The 21,014-nt window shown below is 30.3% G+C and overlaps 1 protein-coding gene across 1 annotated transcript in view; it reads left to right on the top strand.

The window, feature by feature from the left end:
- Positions 1-4,107: 4,107 nt before the first annotated feature.
- The window catches only part of LOC145259263 (uncharacterized), a 235,693-nt gene continuing 218,786 nt past the window's right edge, over positions 4,108-21,014 (top strand). The window contains exon 1 of the mRNA XM_080117101.1: positions 4,108-4,320. Coding sequence (XP_079973227.1) covers positions 4,258-4,320 — 63 coding nt within the window. The 5' untranslated portion in view covers positions 4,108-4,257. The remainder of the gene's footprint in view (positions 4,321-21,014) is intronic.

The raw sequence follows: 21,014 nt of genomic DNA, 5'->3' as shown, positions 1-21,014 counted from the left end.
ATAAATATTCTGCTGAACAGTTCTTGCTCACAACAGCTTCCATATGCACATTTAAATTAAAAGTAAACACACATCTGATGAAGAAAATTTTCCTGAAATATCATAAAAAAACTTTCATTAAACCACAAGACTAGTAAAAAACAACAACATATCTATATTGTATTATTAAAAACATGAAATCTGCACAACTCATTCCACTGTTCATCATCATCATATCATACAAATTCAAGATTCTATTGTTAGCATTGGTTTCCCCGATATTTTTCTAGTCAAAATTCTTTTAAGAAATACATAGGATACTTACAGGAAGGATAACACCTTAAGTGAAAGTGATTTTTGTGGAACAAACTGGATTCGAACTTGGAACTCCCAGGTCGTCAGTCCATTCCATCAACCACTTGACCACTGTCATCCCCCATTCCACTATTAAATATCTTAATTTGCTTCAGTGTTTTGTCTATTTGTTACACCTCTGCATTATATTACCTTCTATAAGTTACCTTTATATACAAATAAAGTATTAAAGAATTATTTTAAAAAAAATAACTACTTTTGAGTTTCAAACACACATGCTAATATAGAGGTCCTTTTTCTCACCTCCGAACTTGTGCATTTTAACGATTCTATTTATAATTCCTTTTGATTATGAAAGATTAAGCAGTAAATTATAAGATTATAAAAAATATTGTATTACATTGCTTGGTAGAATTATATGACTATTAGAAACATTCACAAAGAAAATTAATGACTTGTCCAACTGTTAACTTATATGCAAGTTTAAGATTAAAATACTTAATGTTTTTAACTGATTTAACAATGGAAACAGAATATTTACAAATATTACGGAGGAGTTTGTTAGACCCAATTTTTTTGAACAAATATATATCCGCATACATCAATATATATAGAAAGAGGTTTGTTTTTACTATAACCTTTTCACACAAATATTACGCAAGTATAAATCATGTAGAATATCTGCATGAATAGTTATCCCTTATCCCATAAGAAAACCGAAAAAACTGATAGGGAATTAATTAAAATGAATGTTTAAAAGAATATGCAAATTAGCTGGATCTTTTGCAGATGAATACAATTACGACACATATATAACAAAGTTGCATTTTCTTTTTAAATAAATAGAAAAAAGGTTTTTTAATATGATTATCAATACACAAAAAAAAAACAACAAATTTATAGGAGTATAAATATATTTTTTATTATTAAATTAAAGGGAAGTCACTCTGTACAGATGAATACATAATCCTGTTGTTTTTAAAGATGGTTGCCATTTGAATATGACACAGACAAAGCATTTTCTGAAAGGGATTAAATCAAATTATATTTTATTCATAGCAACATGGTGTAGCAATCTACAAGAAAAAAAAAGAAAGCAAAAAAAAAACAAACTATGAATCAAAATCAAATATTGATTTGGTAGGAAGAAAGCTATTGACAATAAATACATATTGTGCCTCTGTTTCAATATCAATATGTAAAAATAGCTATTACTTTGTGTGTAATATTAAAGGAGGTAATTCCGCATATATTTAAATAAATGCAAGCATCAGCGGCAGTTGACTGAAGTATTAGTATTATTTTTAATGTAAACAAGATTACAACTGTTTTTTTTCCAAATTAATTTAATTATTAAAATTCCAAGTAAGTTCAGAAATGATGAACAAAAAAGAAATTTTCTACTATGATTGATTGTTATTAATAATGAAATGACTTGGTATTAATCCTGTTGGGGACAACAAAGTTGTTTCCGTTTGAAAGAATGAAGTTTTGAAGTCATTGTGCCCTTGAGAAAAATGGACAGGGAAGGGGGTCAGGGAGACCTCAAAATCTTGTGATTATACATGACCTTGAGGTCTTAAAAAATAGGCATTTTTCTTCCCTTTTAAAAACAAAGATACCGAAAATATATAAATTTTAATGAAGAAATTACACTTTTATTTAAACAAATAATGTTTTATGTACGTATGTCATAAAAATGGCATTAAAATACTGTCTAAAATGTCAGCAATGTATGTCGATGGAAAAGGTAATACTGAAAAGAAATGAATGACATATCTATCCATACAAAATGAATTCATTTTTATTTAAAACTTTTTAAAACAATAAATGATAAAATAATTTGCTATTAAATGACAGTTTAAAAGAGTCTAAAACGTTTTTGTTTTTTGTGAACGAAAGAGGTGTTTGTAAAGAGAAATTGGGGCAACAAACCAAAATAGGGGTGAAAACGTATACAGCAAATGTTACCAAAGGCAACTGTTTTACATAACAGAATAAGTTTTTCGGGTTTTCATTTATTTTAAAGTGTTTATTTATTTCAAAATAAAAGTAGTATCAAATCTGTTGAGTTACAACAACAAAAAACATGGTGGTTTTATTACAGCTAAGTCGAGACTCAATAATTGCTAAAAAAAAAAAATAAATAAAAAAATAAAACAAAGTACTAGAACATTACATTTTCGCAAGATTGGTGACATTTATTAAGTGTGTTTCTACTTTTATTGTATATTTTTTACCCTCTTTTTGTTGTGTTGGCTCTTGTTCAAAATGCCCAGAAATTAAGTGCATGTTTGTTTTGGCTGGTACTGTGTATGTTTACATGTGTATAAACTAAATAGGCATGATAGATGTGTGTATATGTTATCATGCTTGTTTTGTTAGTGAAAGAGTGTATGTACTAACTTATGTGCCAGTGTGCTCGCTTAACAGTGTGTATATTGACGCCACTGTCATTAGTAGTTTTTAAGTGAAAGTCTCTTGTTGCATTGTGCTGCTAGCTGAGGAGCCCTTTTCTCCAACTCTCCAAAGTGTCCCAGGCAGGATTATAACATACGTGTCCAAGGCGGGGGGGGGGGAAGAAAAGCTCAATTGGTTTGGAATGCTATGGTTCCACACTGAATATTCCTTGTTTTGATTGGTTAAAAGAAACTGCTGATTTAAGTCCAATCAAGAGTTGATATGTAATGACCACATTCACTGCCGCTGCTACTTCTAACACATATAGATGTACTTACTCATAATTGTAAGGTACTCAATAGTACCAAAAAGATTTACATACTTATTTATGATGAAGTTGGAAACATGAAATAACATTTCAGCCAAAAATGGGATGGTTAATGTACGGGATTAGTGGATTAGAATTATGATGCAAATCAGTCCCATAGTGGCTTTGCTAACTGAGGTATGTTTCTGTTCAGGGGTAGGCGGTCCACCCTCCCAGGCTTTACCTTCTTTCACAGAAGGGTTTAGTTTATTACTAATCACCTGAGCCGCCCCTACTGATGAGGCTGCTTAGGAATTTTTGTATATCACAGCCTGCTGGATTTTCAAAAACCCTGCGTGACCTTGTGCCTAACTTCATAAAGAGGTAACTAAAAAACATACTGGTTAAAATAGATAACCCAGCAGATAGTTCAGTCACGAATTAAATCGTAACCTCAATTGAAGTCGGTTAAGCCAAAAAAATAAATAAAAATAAAATAAAATACTTTCTATTCGGCAGTTTAAATGTTTCCAAATTCTTTTCAAATTGCGATAGGTCATAAATTAAAACAATTTTTTCTTATTCGTAATATTGACTATTATTATATAATAAAATATTAAAATGCCCGACTTGTTTAAGAAGAAACTGAAATGCATTCCGATGAATTTAATTTCGTAATTATTACATTTATAAAATATGATCTTAACACTTACTTTTATTTTAGGCTATTGTATTTTTCATTTCAATAATGTTTTATTAATCGTCAATAAAAAAAAATAATTTAATTCTCGTAGTCGCGTGAAGAAAATATCCACGTGAAGTTTTATAATTATATTAATATTGATATTAAAAAGAATTTTTTTTTTAATTTTAAAAGTATTTTTGGCGTTTATCTACATTAACTTCTTTTTTATAAAATTTCTTTCATTTTAAAAAATTTATTTTTTTATTTTAATTTAAACATTTCTTTTAATTTTTAAAAGTTTTTGTTTGTGTGTGTGTTTGTGTGTGTGTAAATTGATAAATAAAAATAAAGGCGCTTTCTCAAGTATATTCGTTAGACGCTGGCTTGGAGCCAGTTTTCATTGACGTAAACGAAAGCCAAGAAAACCGACAAATGCCGAAGTCGTAGCGGAAAATCCCGAACATTATTGCCGGGGACACCTGACCTTATTGTCTCAAAATGGCGCTTGCTGTTAGAAGAACTTCTGAGCTATGGAAAGGAGTTATTGTCCGCTAACACACCCATCAGGGTGATGTTTCGACGACCGCAATGCAAACGGAGACTTCAAGAGATAAGCAATCGAAGAAAAAAAAAGGTAGATCTTGGTCGGAAGCATCCAAAATTCTAAGTGTAAGTTAAAAAAAAAAAAAAAAATGATATACATACATTACCTTAAAAGAGAGAGAGCCTGTTCGTTTTTTTTTGTGCGTTCCTCCACCTTTCTCTATGACGCTGTCAATTTAGCTCTCCCCCTCTCTATTTATCATTAGGTAAGAGTGCAAGAGAGCTATAGAGAGAGGGGTAACGAAAGAGTCATACATAAACACGCACTTTCGTACTACTACTACCCTCTCTGTTATTGATGTAATATTATTAAAAAAAGTTTCATAATCACTTTTTTTTTTATTTGTGTCGTGTTGAATTAAATTTTTATTTAGTTAAGGCTTAGATAAAAAACATTATTAGGACTATTAGTGCCTTTTAATTATATACGTCGTTGCTACAAAGCGCGCTATATTTGGCTTTAAATAGGCGCCTCGGACCCTTGCTATTTTTTTTTTTTTTTTGAATCTGCAAAAACCAAAGACGAATTTCTAAGTTAAAGAGAATCTTGAAAAACTCTCAAAATAATTTATCTTCATCCCTGATCTATTTTTTAATAACATAAAAACAAAAATGTAAAATATCTAACCAATAGGTTAAATCAATTAAGGACCCCCCCCCCCTTTCATCTGTTGTAAATTACATCTTACCAAGCTGTGTATATGTACATGTCGAATTGAATCAACAACAATGATTAATCATTTCGATGATTATATATACATAAAATTAAAGCTTCTATTTTCAAATTTCATTTATAATATTTTTACTTATGTATTCTCTGATGATTTATTTTAACATTAAAACCCCCATTTTGTATGTATGTATGTATATATATATATATTTTTTTTTTAAGCTAAAAAAAAATACGAACTCTGGAGCAAGCCTACCTGGCTTTCGATGGTCTTAAAATCGGCCTCACTTTTCTAGATTCGTTCCATCTCATGTTTATAAAAGATCATTATATATTACCGATATCTGGTCACCCATCTGGTAACCCCAGAGCTTCTACCGACTGTATATACCATAGTTTTGTTTATAGCGCCAAGCAAAGAAAAAAAAAAAAAAAACAATGAACTGGTCCCTCACTTTATGACCGTTCATTTCTGTGTCTAGTTTTTTATCCATCAATCTATTATTATTATTATTATTATTATTTCAATATTGTTCAGTATTCGTTGTGGACATGAAAAACCGTTTCTCACGCAGCTAAACTCTTCTTTTAATATAAACTTTTTAAAACTAAATTCTTATTGATTTCCTCCTATGTCTTCCTTCAGCATAATTGTTTACTTTATTTCTCGAATACACTTAATCATTTACTAATTATATATATATATATATATATTTATATTTTGTGTACAGAAAGTTGTTAGTTGAGACAGATCATTGGTACCGTCGGTTTCAAGCCCGATAATAAGGCCCGTTTAAGGTATCCTTATCAAGCTCTCTTCAGCCAATATTCGTCTATATATATATATATATATATATATATATATATATATATATATATATATATATAGCAACATATCAATACCATTTTATATCAGATGGTCTATGAACAGTGAACACATTAGGAATTCAAATTTTCAATATTTATTTTTTGTAATCTATTTTAACACATTTGAATATTAACAGGCTTAAAAAGATGCAATCATGAAAGTCATGAGTAAAAAAAAAAAAAAAAAAACTTCATTGGAGAATCTGAAAGATGTTTCCGCTATTTTTAAAATTTAAAAGTATATTTTCGTAATTATGTTGCTGGATCACTTTCCATATTCCATTAAAAAATCTACTAGCTTATTTATGAAGCTGGTTTTCTAAAGACATCTATATTAATAAAATTGTGTGACCGTCTACCCTCTGTGTCGTCGTACACATTGTTTTAGTATCAATCAATTATTGGAAAGAAAAAAAAGAAACGTAAAATACTAAATATTTAGAATACGGACCTTTATGAAATAATGTTATTTAGACCCCCCATTCTTATGATGGGAACGGAGGTGGTAATTAATTATCACCTAACAATTTAATATGCAATATACCGTAAAAATTAAACTTGAAAATCCTATTTAAAAAAAAAATAGCACTATCGGGATTCTGTATTAAGTACCCAATTAAAAAAAAAAATAATAATAAATAATAATTTAATTATAAAATTAAATCAACCGAGTATCTTCCCCCAACAAGTCAGCCATTTTAATATTTTGTTTACAGTTGAAATGAAGAATGAACGAAACTTGGAAGCATTTAAACCGGCGAATAAAACTAAAAGCAATTTCCGACTTGAAAATCCTTTTAAAAATCTTCGTTGAATTAAAATTTTTAAACATTTGGAAGCTATTTACAATACATTACATGAAGCTTAAAACAATAAATTTATAGTTAAATTAATTACATAAGGATAAAATGTTATCCTAATAATTAAAATTAAATTTCAAAATCCCATGTGAAAACATTTTTTCTTTTTTTACTTGGGGGTCGCAACTTATCAAGGTTCGAAGGCCACTCGAGGTTAATGAATGTAAAATAGTTGTGCAGTAATCGTTAATGGTGTAAATTAGCTAATCAAAACTAAGAGAAACCGCAATGAAAAATGAAAGTAAAAGGATTCCAAGACAACGCCGAGTTAATGGGTTATATCTAATATTTTATGAGTAATTTTAGTATTATTTTCATTATTCCTGCGAGTTTAGTCATATCGAAACATTTTATAAGTTCTTTTCTTTCTAATGAGAATTATGTAATTTATGATTTATTTCGTCTAAAATTAGCTTTGCAGTTAAATATATGGGTACGTATACAGAATACGGACTGTGCTAAAATGCTAACGTCATGTAGAAACCCATTCTTAACATGGGGAAGGAGGACTTTTTCTTAACTATTCTGTACTTTCACCTGACAATTTAATAAACAAGATACTGTAAATGAATTTAACTTGAAAATCCTAAAAATGTACACGGTCATATTCCTCATAAAAACACCGAAATACGAAAATATGTACCTTGTATATTTTAGTTTTATATCTAAACGCATCTGATTATTTTTATATATGAAGTTTCTGTAATAAAATATTATATAAAATAGATTTGAATCGGGCCCCTTCCTCCATGTTTCTTAAAAACTAACTTTTTTTTCTTCTTTTTCTCCCCCCCCCCATCCAAGTACATTGAATTTTCGACAATTATTTGTGTATGTTTTCCTAATTACTAAACAATGCAACACAATTTTTAACTTTTTTTTCATTATTATTTAAGATTTTTTTTCAACTATTTTATTAATTTTCCACAATTCTTTGGAGATACATTTTTTTTTTTTTAATACCTGAACTTAAGCATACTAGCTCCACTTACTTGGCGTTGACCGGGTACAAGACTGAAAAAAATAATTCAAAATATAATCCTGTAAGAATCTATTTTTTTAAATTTCGTTTTTAATTTAACCTTATTTTACTTTTCAGTAAATGTTAGATTAATAATAAAAATATTTATTAATGTTTCCCTTCATTAAATTCATGTCTAGACGAGAAACTCAAACATACTCGAGATTGAATAGTTTTATATTAAAAAAGATTATTTGAAATCTTCGTAATTGTTTCCCTTGATGATGAAATCTTCCTGAAAAAAAGGACATTTTTGAATTAATAATTACGTTGCTTTCTTGTTTGCGTTTTTATATTGTTAAAATAATTAAAAATTTTGTTTAACATTTAGTTTGTAGTAAACGATAGAATAGATATTGTATTAAGTGTCTCTTTGTGTTGTTTAATTATAAATATTGCTTATGTAGATGTTTGAAAGAAAGTAGACTATAAACATATACTTTTATTTAAAAATATTAAAATGACTCGCTTAATATTCAAGTGATTTCCATTTTGAGCGTATACTGTTTTAGCATTTTCTCTTATAAATATAGTTATCATACTTATGCAGAACACGGGCCGTGCTGAAATAATGACGTTATTATTTCGAACATAGGGAAGGCGTTTTCTATTTATTCTGTACTTTCACCTAACAATTTAATAAACAAGACACCGTAAAAATTAAATTTAACTTAAAAATAATTATATACAAAGGGAATGGCACGGTATTTCGCCAAAGTACCTATTTTTTTTATTAATGCTATTAGCATCTAAAATGTGTTTTCTGATTTAGATGCAAACAAGTCCATTAAACGAAGATATCGGTCATTGAATTTCTATTTCTGAACCAAAAAATGTGTTTAGTTAATGTTTTGAATGTCTGTGTTATTATATAAAACGAGTGAATGTAATTAGCGTCCAAAGCTTTTTATACATAACAAATCCTAAGGATTTGTTATGACTGCTAAAATCAGAAATTGCTTTCTAGTCGACAATTTAAATGCTTTCAAATTTCAAATGGTCATCTTTCTTCGTTTTTTTTTTTTTTTTTTTTTTTTAATTTAAATTTTAATTCAATAATAAAAGAAAGCGAAATGCATTCTGGGGGATTTAATTTAGTAATTATATATATATATTAAATAGGATTTTTTTCGTTTTTGATTTCAATAAATATTGGCCGATTAAGAATAAATAAAATTAAAAAAAATAATTATGTGTAAGTCACGTAGAGGCGACAAATACGAGAAGTGAAGTTGGTCATACGATTTTGTTAATATAGCGATGGGTCAACTTTTTATTTTTTTAAAATCTAGTTACAATTATCTTATTTAATTGTACTTTTTTGTGTGCGAACCTCTACAGACGCGGGCTGAGAGTGACTATTAAAATAAGCCAACTGCTCTCTATTATAGCAGCCATATTCTCTCTCTCTCCATTCCTACGAATAACAGATAAAATGCACTGTTATTATTGTTCTTTATGGGCACCTTGTGCTTTCCATGTATATCGGCCCGTGTGTGTGTGTTTTATGTAGCACTTTCCTCCATTCTTGGTGGAATTTAGATGGTCCGATATGTTTTATAGGGAATAAACAATATTCCATTTTGTGAAATGGGAAAACAGATGAAAGCGAAAGTAACGAAGTTATTTATTTACACCAAATCTTTTCTAAAAATGTATTTTTAATTCGTTAATTTTAATGCGATAACCAGCAATTGTTATGAAAATAAAACCCGATAAATATTTTTGTAACCTTGATTTATTTTCTTGAATTTATAGCTATAAATCCATGTGTCGTCATCTCCACGCAATTATTATGATTCACTCTTGCAGAAAATAATGGCTACATTAGGAAGAGCCTAACCAGATGGAATATATATATATATATATATATATATATATATATATATATATATATATATAATTGAATTTCTACATGGTTTTCATTTAGAAATAATTTTTTTTTGTGTGTGTTTGGTAACATATTTCAGAGGGAGGAGAAACTGATTTATAGATCATTTTCATTTTAATCAGTTTAAACTTGAAAATAAAAGTGCACATAAATGGATTTGTATATACGTCGAAACATTGTGTGCAAAATGTTAATCCCAAATGCGTATGAGTCATAAAAGAAATTCAAAATATTTCCATTTTTTTATTATTGCGTTGCCCTTTTTTTTCTTTTTTTTTTTTTTTTTTTTTTAAATTTAATTTACGTTTTAATTCATGTAAACTTTTTTTTTTCGCTGGGTTATTCTCAAGAAATATTATTAAAAAAATTTTTTTTTTTTTTTTTTTACGTGTAAGAAATCTAACCATAACACTATGACGTATCATTTAATTCATTTTTATTTATTTATCATTTGTATCTTAAAAAAAAAAACACACACGTTCGTCTTAATTAGTTTACAAGTAATAATTGTACTGCCCCCTTAATTTTTTTTTCTCCGTCTCTTTAAAGTAAATTTTAGTATTTTAATTTTACAAGGATTCTCACTTTTGTTTGCTGAAATGTTACGTCGTAATTCATTAATATCTCTTTTTATTTATTTTGAATTCTCCTTTTGCATAATCTACACGAAGTTCCTACCTGTTCGTTTATTCACAAATTCCCAAATATTTGGAGATAGACCCGTCTCCATATAGCTATTACTAATGGAGATTTGGCATCTGTCTGCCTAAAGTCGAAACTATTGTAATATTTTTTGATCTTCAATTCGGTTTACTATAATACTTCAGACAATTTACTATCTTTCAGTGCTCAATTCAGGGTGGGGGTAGTGTAATCTGTTTTGTTGTCATGAAGCAATCCTCTAAGGCAGAATCGTGTTATAATGACAGTCGTGAGCTGGACGAAGACCATAAATGAAAAATCCATGAAAATTACAAATGCAGACCCCTGTCAATTTAAATATTTAAAACCATGATAAAAATAAATATTAAGAATTCAGAAAAACAAAAACAAAAAAAATCTAAAATTAAAAAAACACCTAAAAAAAATGTAAAACTTTTCTCAAAGAACGTTAAAATATTTTAAAGTGAAAAAAAAAAAAAAAAAAAAATCACCCGAAGTGAAATAGATCAAATTATGAAGTGTATGTTTGAAACTGTTAATGAAAAGATATAAACATGACCCATTGAAAGATTCCAGCAACCTACATGTGGTAGGGCTAAGCGCTGGGGCTTACTGTTGAAATGAAACAGAAAGCCAACTGAGACAATATTATCCCTTTGAAGCTGTCCCACGCCTAATCATTAGGCTAATGTCTGTTGTTGGTCATTCAGTCAAATTGGCTCAGTTTTTGTTTTATGCTTATGTATTAAATTTTTTATGGAGAAATGGAGATTATTGGATTTTGATTGGGTTTTGTAGTCTTCAAATTCGGTTGGGTGGATCAGAGGAATATAACAGTAGGCATTTTTTTTTTCGTTTTTTTTTTTTCTTTTCTTTTCTTTTTATTCTAAAGTCTCATCTCTCATATTAAAAGTAGTCATAAGGCTTATGGGCCAGACAAAATGCCTTTGCTGACCGGAACCAGCCCATGGGCCATAGGTTACTAGCTCTTGCTCTAAAGCATTACCTCCTCCTTTCGAAGAGGGAAGGGTGACATATCACAATCAACTGTTTACTAATAAAAATATACAATCAGAAAGAGAGCATGTTTTTGCTAGTGTTCTTAAAGCACATCACGCGGAAAAAGTATTGCTCCATAAGTCTGGTGTATTTTTGCTAAAATCTTTGCATCATTAACCAATCTAGCAATAAATTCACTAAAAATGCTAGACTTCTTTCTGACCAACAGTATGGATTCAGGCAAGTCCGTTCTACTAGATATCTTCAGTGGTCATCTCAGAACACATATACCATATGCTGGATAAGGCAAAGGTGAAACTAGGGCAGTAGCGCATGATGTATCTAAAACCTTTGACAAAGTCTGGCATTAAGGTCTTCTCATGAAAATTAATTCATATGGTATTACTGGACAAATATTTAAAAATCGTTCTCAACTAAAACAAAGATTCATGTTGTGATCGATGATTGTACACATAAACATCACATTAATGCTGGTGTGCCCCAGAGGTCAATCCTTAAATCTTCATTATCCCTGATTTTCATAAATGACCTCCCTGATGCAATCGTGTTAGAAATGGACACTACAATTGATTCTTGACATGTAGGCAAATCAAATGCATGCATATCCAAAGCAATGACTGAATCCTTAGAAAATGACTTTAAATCTTTAGTGGAATGGGGTCAAAAAATGGATGGTTACATTTAATGCTACTAAGACTAAGTTCCTTTCCTTTAATGATTATAAGAAAGCTTTCTAACCATCGATTACCATAGCTGATCACACTCTTCCCAAGAGCCCAACATTTAAACTCTTTGACCTAACATTCACAGATAAATTGGAACAAATAGATAAGATATACTTTTAAGTCTGAAAAAAAAAGAAATTGGTAATCTCTACCAGATCAATATTTCTCTTTTCAAAACCATCATGTAGTATTGTTAGCAACCACTATTGATGCACTAACCACTAGTTTCCTTCTTACATGGGATCCTAAAAAGAACTAATTTAATATGTCCAACACTGTTTGCCAAGCACCAACCTCTGTTCAGGCATTGCAATATTACATTCTTGTGCTTGTTTTACAAGTACTTCAACAACATAATCCATTCCAAACGTGTTGCTCTTATGCCCTCTCAACTTAAATGGTTGGTTTGTTAGTTGGTTGGTTGTTTTTGTTTTACAGCATACCAACCCTTTTCAGGTTATTTAATGCCAAATCCAGTTATTTTGAAGAAAAATATTTTAATAGAATATTTTTTTTTTCCTCTCAAGTTGGTTTCTATTCAATCCATAGTTGGGATCCTAACAGGTACTATCACTTTGGGTCAGAGTGGACCTGGGATCAATGGCAATTAAAGGGTGGCTCCACAGTCCCCGAAGCCTGCAAACTGGGGCCTCCCCATCGGATATAGTTTAAAGTCATATTCAGGACCCTCAACTTAAATACTCTCGATCAACCCAACAAGCAACAAAATCACACCCTATCACTTTTCAGAAAGCTTTCTACTTTAATAGTTTCTTTCTTCGTACCACTTACCTTTTGAATTCCCTCTTTGCTCCATTTCCCTGACTGTATTAACATATAGAAATTTAAATGTAATATGAGAAAATCTCTTGCTGCACAATTTTCAACTTGGGATATCTCTATAAATTTGGCTTTTTATGTCGTAATGCACCTTGTTTGAAGTAAATAAAAAGTAAGAAAAGATAACCAACTTGGATAAAGATTATATTGGCATCCATAAAAAGGAAATATGTTGTATTTTATTTTATATAACCTAAACACCATAAAAATAAAAACCAATAAGGGTATAAATGTTAATGTTTGTAGCTTGAAACAGGAGTACACCTCATCATTTGTTCTCATTGATTCATGAGAAACTCTGGATTTACCTGGGAAGTGGGTAAAGATTGAATTTATCAAAGTTTATTTCAATTAAGGGTTGTTTATTTATCCCTTCCCCCAACTAATTTGGGAATCCAATTGTTACATTCAAGTGATCCAAATGTAGGATATATTTAGTTTAATTTGTTTTTATACAAAGGAGGTAAAAGAGAACTGGATGTTCTTCATGAAAATTCTAATACTTTGATTTGTAAAATTTTACCAATCAGTATTAGACATCAATTAATAAGTATTTTCCAAATTTAAGTTTCTTTGGAGTATTTTAAAGGGTTTTTTAATGGCAGTGTAGAAAAATTCCAAACTTACAATGAAGATTAAGATAGCAGTATACTATGGCTGCGTCATTAGCACACTCCTAGACAGCAATGAGTCATGGACTACCTATGTTGGACAGGAGTGGTGATTTAACACTCTTCACTAGTGTAGTCTCTGCCACATCCTTGACATATCTTGACAGAATAAGTGCCAACACAAATGCTATCTCATACAAGCCTATCTCAGCATGTTCATCCTCTTCATGCAATGCTGACTGGGCCATGTCTACCATAATGAGGATGGGGACACTTGTATGGAGAATTGCCATTTTAGAGAAAGTCTACTGACCACCCTCAACTCTGATGCAAAGATGTTGTGAGACGAGACATGTAGGTGATTGACATCAATATTGAATCTCTGAAGGTCATTGCAGATGACCGCTCAAGATGTAGAGGGAGTCTGCATCAACATCTGAAATCAGGAAGGAGATAAACGTCCAGAAAGAACATTGCCAACAGTTCAGGTACTATTATGGTTATGAACTCTGCAATATTTCAGCTACAAGCAGTTTTGTTCTAGCTAAACAAACTGTCAGGGCAACAAGGTTAAAGATGCTTCAGCCATAGTCAACCATGGCGATTAAGATCTACTAATATGCCCTCCCCTCATTTAAAAATTCAAGCATTTTAAATTTGCATTGAATTTTATCTATAATCCCTTAGACATGAATCAAGCAATATTGCCTGAATTTCAATTTCTTAAGGCCTCTTAATCTTAAGCTTTAAATTTGAGGCATTTTCTGAACCAAAATCATAATACAGATTCTAGACATAAGATTTAGTGTTAATATTTTTTTATTTTAATTTTTGAAGAGAACATAAAGGTTTCAAAATTATTATCTTTGGAGAGTTAATTTTGCTCAGCCTGGGACAGGTATTCTTAAAATAAAACAAAAAATAAATAAAGTTAAAAATAAAATTAATCAAAATAAACGAACATCTTTAAAAATATTGTTTCATCTGATTACTTTATAAATTTCTAAAATTAAAACCTGATTCTGATTATAATGTCTACAGTTTAAAAACAAAAAATATCTCTATTTAGTTAGAAAACATGATTCTCATCTCCAAAACAATTTTCATTTCTTTTATGTTTATAATGTGTTAGATAATTTTAATAAAAAAAAATGCAAAGAAAAGACCATAAAATTTCAACTTCTAATAATAATTAGTGATATACTAAACCACATTGTTTTAGGTATGACACAACTGCATGAAGCTCTTACTTGGTAGCTTTGGGAAATGTGGCATTATCTCATAATTGCACTTACTCTCGGGTCCACTCTAACTCTGGGTGTTAATACATGTCAAGGCCTCATCTATGGGTCAACTAGAAACTATCATTTATAAAATATACATCTACAAAACAAATTAACCCACAAAACATTTTGCGGGGTTGGACAAAATTATGGAAAATGATCAAAACCAATGGTTTTCTGATGGCAGCCCTCCATGAAATCCACCCTTGTGAAGCTCAAGTAAACAGTTTTTGTTGAAACAGGATTGTCCAGATGATTAAGCTCTATCATTTTCAGTGCTATGGTTTTGTACTCTTTCTTCATAATCCTTACAAGGGCTGTAGCTGTACGATTTCTTTCAGACAGCATTGGCTTTTTTTCCAGAATGTTGTTAAGAGGAGGATGCTTTCCTTTCTTTTTCATAGACTGTCATTACCCTCAAGAGTATTCAATACAACCACCATCTTGGCCACTTCCATTAGAGTAGCAGCTGCCATATTGGCACCAACAATCTGTTCTCTTTGAAAATTTGATAGATCCACCATTTTATTTTTCTTGCTCGTATGCACTATTAGTTCAGAACAAAATGAAACCAATATTTTGATAATGTTTTTAAAAGTTTTATAGGTGTTCTAAAATTGATACAAGATTTACAAGGTGTTTCTATTTTATTCAATCTCTGTACATTGATCAGCAGCTGAATTCTTGGCATACCTTAGCCATTCCTGATTCCAGTGATGAATACCAAAAGTACATGACGAGCTGCTCCATGTCTGCCTTTCACATAGCAATTCACTTCAGTTGATCGCCTTTGAACTTCTAGCCAGTAAATGTGTTTAGAGCCACCAGTTTGCTAATGAAATCTGTTCCAGGCTGTCAAAGCATGTGTTCAGACAAGTGGTATCTATGATGCTGGTGGTGTTACATCTTGCACATATGATGCGGTTTTGGATACGATCGGAAAAGTGAATGCATTACATGTTGAAGACAAGCTGTATGAAGATTGCTCAAATCTTACAGCAGTACAGCAGGTGGTAATTCATCTTGATTTAGAAACATTTTTACCTCCAAATTAAAAAAAAAAACGCCTTGGTGTATCTATATATTTTAATAAGCATGTTTAAACACTATTAGCAAGTGAGTTTTTACGGTTGAGGCATACAGAGATATGTAGCATTTATTATTCAACTCTATTGTCTATTGGTTTATTAACACAACCACTGGAGATGGGATCATCCACAAAAGATTTTTTGTGTAATGATCAACATCTTTTAACCGTCTTTCCAATATATTACCATTTTAAATGAAACAAGGGTTCTCTTCCTAATCTGTAAATCTTTCATTAATCTGTTATCAATGTATTACTTCCTCTCCTTGTGTCTTTATACTGGAGTATGCAGTTCAGGCTTGTAGTAACTGAAGCAAGAAGGACCTTCTTCACCTGTAACACAGAACATGTGCATGGTGAAAAGGTTTTCCATGCTCACTTAAGAACAGCAGCTTCTGTGTCTGAATTCACTTACACATGATCAGCGAAGACTTGATCCTAACATGTGCCGGATACAAGAAAGTCAGTTTACCTCAATGATTTATTTTTTATTCACCTTGTTGCATACTGAAACCTCCATGGTTATATGAATGAGCCACATTGTTGACAATTTTGGCTCCACAAACTTCATGGTACACCTTGTCACCATTTCCCACTGAAATCATTATTTCAATTGCTTCCAACAAAATAGATTTTATGAAACCAAATCTGCCTTTAGGACTGGCCACAACCAATGTAAAAACATTATAAAAAAAAAAATAACAAGATTCTTATATCCAATCCATTAAATCTAGTGGCTAAGCAGAGGCTTAGTTCCCATGAGTCTTCATAAATAACAAAGACTTTCATTTCAACATTATCTATGGATCAGACATGATTTTGTCAGCATCTAAGAAAGCCAAACTTTTGCTATGAACTTTACATCAAATTCCACTCTTTGCTATCAGGGCAGTCGATCTTCTGAATTCCACCCCCTCCTCATGACTGGAAACATTCTGAACGACATCCATACATCTTTCCAGGATGTTGCCAAACTTATCCAGAACCTTGATGCCAACAAGACAAAATGATCCTGACAACATTCCAATCATAATGCTTTAGAAGCTGCAATCTAAAATATCTCTTACAAAGCTGTTCAATTGTTTAAAGGAGAAATACTTCATATTGCCTTGGAAAATTTCATTAATCTGCCCAGTATTTAAAAATACTGAGATTGATTTTCTGCAGCTTGGTACTGACTAGTCAGTTTCCTGTATGTCATGAGTAAGATTTTCTGATTTATGATAAATTCAGAAGTTTTCAATCACCTCAGCAAAACCATCTACTTGATAACAAGCTATATGGCTTTCCTCCTGACATGTTGACTCTAATATCACGTAGGATCAGCAAATTTTTAACCAGGCTTTATATCAATATCTCTTGACATACTAAAAGCCTTTGATAGGGTTTGGCACAATTTGTGAGATTTTCAATTGTCAGATATTTCTTTAGCTTGCTAACACTTCACTCGTTGCTCAGAAAATTTTGAAATAGAATTCTAATTCATCAAATTTAATTCGGTTGAGTTTGTGTATTATATCATAAACTACAGACTAGCAAAATTGAATTTTTGATAACTATTTTTCTCCATAAAAAGAAAAATTAAAACAATGATACATACAGTTTTAATTTCTTAAGTCAAAATTGCTAATTAGTTGTACATTTGTAAAAGTTTTATGTCAATTTTTTTGGGTTTTTCTTTTTATATTGACAACCTAGTTTATTCATGAAATATTTTTTTTACTTAAAAAAAAAAGGGTAGTACTTATATAGAATAAGGACTCCATTATTGTTCTCATATTCTGGGCAGATTACATAAACCATCAAAAGGTGTCTAAATGCTTACTCAATGAAATCGTTGCAGCTAAGAATTAGCAAACTATATATCTTGTTTATTAAATTTGTTTGTGGTGTATTTTGTTTATTAAATTGTTGTATAGAATGATTAACCCCCCCCTTCTCTATATGTTAAGAATGACTTTCTAAATAACATTATTTCGGCACAGTTCATAAAAAGCACAAGTACCTTGTTTTTTTATTGAAATTACCAGATTATAATTGTTTGCAATTTTCCCTTAATTTTTAACTATTTGCTAGCATTTCAAATATTGGTCATCATTTTTGGTTAAAAAAGACATAACGTTTTCATTTGGACCTTCTGGTGATTTACGTAATCTAACCAGAATATGCCAAATGATAACACAATCCCTATTCTACATAAGTATCAAAAAATGTCTAAAATCTCCATAATTTCTTGAAAAGATTATTTCAGCTGAAATAAATTTGATTAGTTTGAATTCCCTTTCAGAATTTCAATGAGAGTGAAGTGTAAGCAGCTAAAAAGCTATGGGCTGATTGAAAATCTTGCCTCCAAATGTTAGATCTCTTGGCTTGTCATAGCTATGGCCTTGGAAATAATCCAATCAGAAGTGAAAAATGTAGATAAATAGGTTCGGCCTTTATTGAAAAAGAAAAAAAAAATTCTATAAAGTAGGACTACGTTTGACTAATATTTTTTCCTATCTTTTCCGTCTTATTGAAATATCTAATGAAAATGTATCTTGAAATTTGACTAATTCTCTTTGCTGTTCTTTAAATTCTTAGATTTACTTGTTAAAATACTTTATATGAATGATATTAGCTCTCAATGCATATGGAAAAATACTGAGAAATATATTTGAACTGTCATTTGAAAATTGCCATCACATTGCTTTTTTTTTTTTTTTTTTTTAACTTAAAGCAAGTCTTGTGACGTATAAAAATCTGATTATTTCACTAAAGAATGTTATTGTCATTATATCTAGCATCAATTTTTACATGGAGTAGACGGATATTTTAAATGAAGAAATGCAAAAGTTGGGCTCATTTCTCATACTAATAAGATCAAAACACCTTACTTCAAGTTTATACAATAATAGCACCCTATCTCTTTTCCATATTGCATGTGTATATGTGATATCAGTAGTAAAGTTAACTAATTTGCTTATTGTTGTACAAAAAGATATTTTAATTATATCTAATGTTTTTTTTTTTTTTTTTTTTTTTTTTTTTTTTTAATTGAACAATGGTTTTGATTTTAATACAACAAATAGTTCTGTTTAAGAATATTGTTTTATTTCATGAACAAATTTTAGAATTTAGAAATGTTAATGATGGTTGGTTATTCTTCATTCTAAAGCAGGAATTAGAAACAAGGCCCATTGCCAACATAGATACATACTCATAATTGCATTATTTTTTTTCTAGTCATATTTAAAAGATGACAAAATTTGTATCAATCTTGAATAAATGGTTAAGTGTTTATTTCATGTTTACAGCAATGAAATGTTTATTATTTAACAATTTTGTCTCAAGTATTTTAAGCAGAAAATTTTGCACAACCATCTAAAAAAAAAATATGTGGTACTTCAGCATTTACTGATCCGTGTTTCCATGACGTTGCCTCGACATGTCCCAGCAGCTTATGTAAAACACAAAAATATATCGAGCACTGATCAAATTTTAAAACTTTAGGAAAAAAACAAAAAAAAACAATAATTATCGTATGGTAATTACAATGAAAAAAAAAAAAAGAACAAATACAATAAATAAAAATATAGCATCAACTTCCAGTAAGTTTCATGAATGAATATATTTTAAAAATATTTTAAGGTTAGGAGTAGGTGATTTTCTTAGGAATATTTTTTTGTCAATTAAAAGGCAATCACCAATCGTAAAGAAGAATATCATCTCCACATGATTCATAGTAACCTTCATCATAGGGTCTATGAAATTAAGACATTGGTTCAGTTAGATGTTGGAACTCCTGATCCTAATTTACTGGAGGTTTTCCAACAGTCTAATATGATCGTGATCCCCAGCAGAACGTACTTCTTTCTTATGAGAAGAGTTAGGTTTTCTGCATTACGGTTTGGTGCTGTCACCAGGAAACCCTCTTAGTGGGGTAATATTCTTCAAAGACCCAGGTCAGATCGATGATTCTTCTAATGTTGTTTCCTTCTGTTGAATAGGGATTCAGCTGTAAAATATTAATCCAAGCTTGCTAGATTTAAGGTGACTTCTAGAAATTTTTTAAAGATTTAATTTTTTTGCCTGGATAAAAGTAATATTTTCTTCCAATTTATTTAATTTTTCATTGGCTGAACATTTTCTGCCATGTTACTGCAGTCTATGTAAACTGCCGGGATATGATAGACCCATTTTTCAGAAGTACTAAATATATACATGTCAGAAGTAACTTTCAATGAACAAAACATTTCCTATAACGTTTTGGAAATATAATGATGTGTTTCATTGTTTTAGGTAAAATGTAGCTTTTATATTTGACCAATGTAATCTCTATCTTTCTTTCACTGCATCCTTTCATAGACATATTGGCTAATGGTTAGAACTGATTGTTAACCAATGGTTTTAAATGACGAATTCAATTTTTTCTACAGGCAATTATAACAAAGAATAACGTAAAGTAACATGGCTGATGGAATGAGAACAATCTACACATGTAGATGAATTAATAGTTCAGTTAGAAATTCTGTACAGGTTCAAAAGTTCAAAGATTGCTCAGTTCTCAACTATAAGGTTCCAAGGTTTTAAAATGATGCACCTTAAGAAGGTCAGAGATTACATTTTCTAAAACATTATAAAAATAATAGCCAAGATGAGAATAGTTTAATACAAATGATCAATCCTCATCTTTGTAATTCTGAAACAAAAAGTACTTAACTGAGGTGGTTGATTTCTTTTTGTAAATCGTTTAACTTTAAGTTGATTATAAAAACAAAATGATGTCTAATGACAATGGGAACTTCTACAATAATATACTTCCATATTCCACAAAGTTGGTTTTAATTAGGTTTGCTCCAGCGCCTTGCAACAATCAGGGTCAGTTAAAAAAAATAACCTCAATTTCTTGCACTTTTCTCTGCTGTTGATGGATTGATCCTCTTTGGTGTATTAGATCTGCTAAGACTGACTTGGTCTAGGTATAATGTTTGATGGCATGAATTAACAAAACAAAAAGAACAATGATAAGAAAATCATATGGCATTTACTCATTTCACTACAATGGTAAGTTTAACACAAGGTTGTTTTTAATGTATGGTTAGCAGCACCTTGCAATGATGATCATGATCAATTACAAAAATAACCTTTTAAAATATAAGTAATCTTATCCATGGGTAATGTGAAAATATTTTTGGTGTCAATATT

The sequence above is a fragment of the Euprymna scolopes genome, chromosome 3 (genome assembly GCF_053919585.1).
Source record: "Euprymna scolopes isolate OS-2025 chromosome 3, ASM5391958v1, whole genome shotgun sequence".
Taxonomy (NCBI): Eukaryota; Metazoa; Mollusca; class Cephalopoda; order Sepiida; family Sepiolidae; genus Euprymna; species Euprymna scolopes.
The sequence above is the reverse complement of the archived record's forward strand: the minus strand, read 5'-3'. Positions and strand labels throughout refer to the sequence as shown.